The sequence below is a fragment of the Macrotis lagotis genome, chromosome 6, assembly GCF_037893015.1.
Source record: "Macrotis lagotis isolate mMagLag1 chromosome 6, bilby.v1.9.chrom.fasta, whole genome shotgun sequence".
NCBI lineage: Eukaryota > Metazoa > Chordata > Mammalia > Peramelemorphia > Peramelidae > Macrotis > Macrotis lagotis.
Window position 1 is genome coordinate 221,372,342 of NC_133663.1, and position 6,000 is coordinate 221,378,341.

Here is a 6,000-nt window from a genome sequence, read left to right on the forward strand (position 1 = left end):
CTCTATTCCCAGATCTTCCTTATCTCTGTATAGCTTCAGCAAAACAAAAACCTCTCAATGTCTTTAGTATACATTGCCAACTTTGGCTTTAGTCTCATTTCTAGTCTTTTTCTGATTTTCAGTATTCTTTTTCTATTGTCTGCTCTTTACTTCTGTCTTATATACATACCTTTTGTAGACTTTATAGTCATAAATGTGTCTCTTGACAGTATTTCCCTTTTTTCATCTTTGGAACTGTTTTTCTTTATAGCCTTAGGATGTCATTGTCTCTAGTCTTCTTATTTTAAAATAGAAATAATAATGATATCTGGAATACTTTTTTTGCAAGGTTTGGGGCCAAGTAGCATAATGAATGTAAAGTACTATGTTAAACTTTAAACACTTTATAAATGTAAACTTATAGTGAAGTCTTATACTGACTATCCCCAAAGGGCATACGCTTTGGTCCAGCAATACCACTACTAGGTCTAATATCCCAAAGAGATCATAAAAAGGGGAAAGGACCTACATGTACAAAAATATTTATAGCAGTTTTTTGGTAGCAACAAAGAATTAGAAATTAAGGAGAATACCCATCAATGTCTGAACAAGCTATGGTATATGAATTATGGAATACTATTTTTCTGTAAGAAATAATGAGTGGCCAAGCTTCAAAAAAGCTTAGTCATTAACTTATGTGAGGTAAGCAGAACTAGAAGGACATTATACACACTAAATGCAACTTTTGAGATGATCAGCTTTGATTGATGCAACTTCTCTCAGAAGTTAGTAATCAAGGACAGGTCTGAGAGTCTCATTAAGGAAAATACCATTCACAGCCAGAGGATATAACTATGGTTTCTGAATGCAGAGCAAAACATACTATGTTCACTTTTTAAAGCTTATGATTTTCTTTCTTTCTCATGCCCCCCCCGCTTTAGTTCTAGTTCTTTCACAGTTTGACTAATGTAGAAATATGTTAAACGTGATTTACCATATACAACCTATATCAGATTGTTTGAGGGCATGGAGAGGGGGAGGGGAGGGAGAGTGATGGAAAAATAAAGCTTGCAGAACTATTGAAAAGTCTTTTTGCATATAGTTGGAAAATAAATGGGGGGGGGGCATGCCTTATCTCCAAAGATTTGATAGTTATAAGCTTCACAGTTTACTTTAGATATCTTTAGATATGTTTTTTTTTATGAGATGTATCCAATCATTCAGTCTGTATACAGATGATAAAGAAGGCATATATGAGAAGGACAAAGAGAATTTCTGTCTTCCAAATGGTATGAGAGATGAAAGGGACAACTAACTGTTAGGAAGTTCTTTCTTATTTTGAGCCAGTTTCTGATGTTGCTTCCCCTTTCAATCTGAGCACCCAAATTGTTACAGCATCACCCTTAACAACTTCGCATGAGTTCAAGAGAACACAAAAAGAGAGGGGAATAGAAAGATTTCAGTTCATGGCCCTTCTCCCTCTTCTTCAGGTTGACATAAAAACTTGTTTTTGATTAAAGAGGCAGATATGTTTTTCTTTAACTTTCCTTGTGTAAAATTTCTGAAACCTATCAAGAACTAATTGTATGACAGATTCCCCCCGCTTTTTTCCATTTCACAATAAAAGTAAAAGAAAAAGTATGATCAACAGAATGCCAGAATTTCTACAGTTCATAGGGAACATTTTTTCAAGGAAGACTAAGTCTCTACCCACTCCCCAAAATTAGACTCCCATGAAGAAAGAAAGAGACCCCTTACAGAAGGTTCCTCACATTCCCTGTGTGTTCTGAAGGACTTACAGTGGTGGACATATGATCAGCAAAGTGTTTCTATTGTCCTAGACGCCAACAAAGTGTGAAAACCAGAGTAAATGGTTTCAGGAATTTAGGGTAGAGATGTAAGAAAGAGTATGACCAATGTACCTTTAGAAAAACCCTGCTATTCCTTAAATAATGTACATTTTCATGGTCTTGATAAAAGGTTCTTTCTATCCTTAAGAAGCAGCTTTTTGTTAATTCAGGTTTTGATATTTTTATTCACAGCATCTGTGCACACACTAGTTCTTTGTGAGATTGGTGCTTATTTTAGAAGTCTCAAAAATAGATGATTACAAATGCACAGAACCATCACCTTACAGACCAGACTGATGAAAATTTTCCTTTATATGACACCAAGGGGAGCTACTCAGTTCTGTCAGTCATCTGTTGCTAAGTTATATTGTGAACTTTCATGAAGGAACAATCACCTGCTCCCTGGGGGACATTTGTTCTTGTGAGATGCCTGTTGGTTCACTGAGAACTCTTCCATCAAGATAATGGTTGTGGGTAGTGAGAACATTTCACTTCTTAGATATACTCTTCCATGTTTCCTGCATCTTGCAGGTATTATAGGTAGCACACAAGTGAGTTTATAGCTCTGTTTGCATGTGTGTATATATTTAACACCTTCTATATTTAATATCAAAATTAGTTGTTTTTTTTCCCTTAGTGTCATGGACTGTCTATCGATGGCTATGTACTTCCATCTTCAACCACAAGAGAGGTAAAGTCATGAAAATGATAGCATTTCTCCACTATTTTATAAGTGCTTTGTTTTTATGTGTTCAATACCTTTCATCTTTTAAAAGTCTGCTTTAATTTTTTTCAAGCATCCTAATAGAATTTTGACTCACTAATTTTGCAGTCTTCTTTCACATTTATCACCCTCACCTTCCTCTATTCCCAGCTCTCTTTTTTCTCCCTAACCCACATATATTCAAGTCAAGAAGATGTAAATATCACTGACAATAGAGAATTTTATTCCATATAAACATTCCCATGAAACCTAATGTTGAAAGACAGAATTATATCCTTAGTCTTTCTCTAATTTCTCTTGTCATTCACTAAAGAACCAGAAATAACATCACTTCTGACCCTCCCTTCACAGCTGACTACCATCATCCACTCTGGCTTTACATTACTGCAGCCAGATTGACTCTTTCTGTATGTCTGCTCCCACTTTTCAAATAAGTACTCTGGATTGGTTTATATAAACTATAAACAGTAGTTTGAGAAAAGACACACTCTTTTAGTCTTTCTTCCAAAATGCACATTAATATTTAGCAGACTGAAGTCACTATCACTTTACTTTAATGCCCTCTTGACCATTTTAGTCCAGTTAAGAGCTAGGACATGTTGTGGAAGGAGGGAGATAGAACTTAAACTAATAGGATTAGGAGAGTACAAGTCATTCCACTTACTTGAGAACATATCTTAAAAGTTAAATATTGTGGGGCAGCTAGGTGGTGCAGTGGATAGAGCACCAGCTCTGGAGTCCTAGCCTGAGACACTTAATAATTGCCTAGCTGTGTGACCTTGGGCAAGTCACTTAAGCCCCTCCATTGCCTTAAACAATAAAAAAAGTTAGATATCACAGCTCCAATTACACAAAGGTAACCAGTTCTCTTTCTGGTTTTGCTATTTATTCATAGAATCAGAAAAGTTCTGAAAGGGGTTTAAATCTTGTAGTTTATCCCACCTTAAGCTAGTAAATGTTTCAATCTTACAGGACAGATGACTTATCTTTTTGTGAGACTCCACTAAATTTAAATGTGTCTTTTCTAATTGTTCTAAACAGGTCACCCACCTGTGCAGTGAACCACAACAACAAACGCAATATGTTATTTTCTGGATAATATAGCTTGAATTGTTTCTTTCTGAGATTCTATATCTTAGAACATGATGGTTTGTTCACTTGACCATGACAGGATTAATTTTCTGCTTGTTTCTTCGTCTTCTCCCCTCCCTCATCTCTGGCAGATGACCCCTCAGGAGATCAAGTTTGCTGTCCATGTGGAATCTGTGTTGAACCGTGTACCTCAGCCAGAATACAGACAGCTTCTGGTAGAAGCTATCCTTGTCCTTACACTCCTCTCAGACATAGAGTTGAATAGTATTGGAGGCATCATCCACATAGACCAGATAGTGCAGATGGCCAATGAATTCTTCCTAAAGGAACAGGTTTGTGGAATGGTGTCCTAAAAGAAATTGATGTAACCAGAGATGGGATATAGGATTTGGAAGATGGTTGAAGACTCTGCCTCTGGCAAGAGAGGGCATAATATAATAGAGGTAATGCATTTTCCTAAGGTAGGAAATTGATCACATTTCCACCCATTATAAAATAGATTGTATGAGTATATAAGTAATAGCATTTTACATATATATATATATATATATATATATGATAAAATAATGAAATTGGGAGACAAGATGGGATAGAAGATAGGAAAGAAATTTATGCTTGTTTATGGAAAAAAGAATTTTTAAAAATTCTTAAAAGATAAGTATTTGAAAAGTCATTGAAGATTATGACTACTACTGTATCACTTTGGGAATTATTTCCCCTACTTAAAAAGAAAATATCATAGGTAACAGTGTGATATACCTCCCTTCCAGTTTCTGGTCTTTCCTAACCTGTGGAATTAAGTTGAAAATTAGGTGTTTATCTCTCATGTTTTTATAATTCATCTTTTCCCATCCCATCACCTCCTTTCCTTTCTCCTACAGACATCCCTAGGAGTCATGGACACCCTGGAACAAGACCCAGCAACAGGAATTTGCCATTTTTTCTATGATAGTGCCCCCAGTGGGGCCTATGGGACTATGACTTACCTGACCAAAGCAGTTGCCACTTACTTGCAGGATTTACTTCCCAATACAGGATGCCTGATGCAATGAGGCATCCCCTACAAAAGTTAACATGCTTCCACATCTGCCCTGGACCTCATCCTTGAAAGACACTTTTTTTTTGTTGGATCCCAAATTTCTTTGTGCTGCTTCTAAATGATAGTCCATCAGAAAACATCAGCCCAAAAGACATTGGAAAATGACCTAGTCATATACATACCCCTTGTGTATATGAGTCCATAAAAAATTATGAGAACTATACTTTCTACTGAGTTACTCTATGGTGTCATTTTTAAAAGGTCATTTTTTTTTCTGGTGAAGCTCTCAGAATATCTGGCCTTACTAGTTGTGAAAGGGAATTGGAAATGCCTTTTGAGTACAAAATAAATGAGAATCTTGAAAAAATCTAAGTTGCTTCTTTAAAAGAGGCACAGAAATAGATTAAGTGAGGTAGAAATGTATCCTAAAGATCACAAGACCTATATCCAAGTAGTAGTATGTGCCCCAGACCCAAGTGGAAAAAAAATATTGAACAGTCAGGCTCATTGTATCTGTGCACTGAACTTTATTTTCTCCCTCCAAATATAACAAGTATACCTTTTTATGAATATTGACTTTTATGTGACTTGACTTTCTTCCTTGGCCTCTGGCCTATTTTATTATGGGGACTTCCATATGATTCAGTTTTCTTATTTTTAGAATTCATTGAAATTTGTCTATTGCCAAAATGAATAAATTTGGTTCCTGCGATTGGAAGGGTGGTATAATTCTAAACTTGACAGTCTTTCAATCAATAGTCTTCCTCTGTTTTGTTCAAAAATTCTTCATTTTCTTAAAAACTTGAGATGAAGGTTAAGTTTTTGGATAAGGGATGGACACGTGTATGATTTAATTCACTTTAAAAGATTATATAAAAATTTCTTGGAAACAAGGTTACTCACCCTAGAGACCACATAGGCAGCTACTATCTTTCTGGAGATGCTTTTTGCCATGTTGTCTGCCCAAAGACAAAAGTGGAACATTCTGGCCTTCTCTTTGGAATCCTCTTAGCACATTCTGACAAAGCAAATGGATGTTTTTTCCCTGCCCTTTTGAGGAAGCCTGGGGTGTAATGGGTATGACTCATCAGATGCAGATGAAAATTAGTGGTGTGTTCCCAAGTAAAAACAATACCTCGCCTTATAAATAGTACCAGGCATGAGACTTGAAAACTCAGAGATTTGCTTTCATCCTAATGTTATTAGATAAATCTTGTCATAGGTAACAGAGGCAATTTGTAATAAGAACCTTCAAATTCATTGTCAGGGACTAAGCAATAAAATGATTGTAGAATAGCAGCATAATCTCTAAGGAC

General features: G+C 35.9%; 1 protein-coding gene across 2 annotated transcripts in view; it reads left to right on the forward strand.

The window, feature by feature from the left end:
- PHKA2 (phosphorylase kinase regulatory subunit alpha 2) overlaps positions 1-5,260 on the forward strand; it is a 120,018-nt gene extending 114,758 nt beyond the window's left edge. For both annotated transcript variants that reach the window (XM_074192324.1, XM_074192325.1), the window contains 3 exons: positions 2,467-2,520; positions 3,777-3,977; positions 4,527-5,260. In XM_074192324.1, the coding sequence (XP_074048425.1) occupies positions 2,467-2,520; positions 3,777-3,977; positions 4,527-4,697 (426 nt within the window). In that variant the 3' untranslated portion in view covers positions 4,698-5,260. The remainder of the gene's footprint in view (positions 1-2,466; positions 2,521-3,776; positions 3,978-4,526) is intronic.
- The last annotated feature ends 740 nt before the right edge of the window (positions 5,261-6,000 follow it).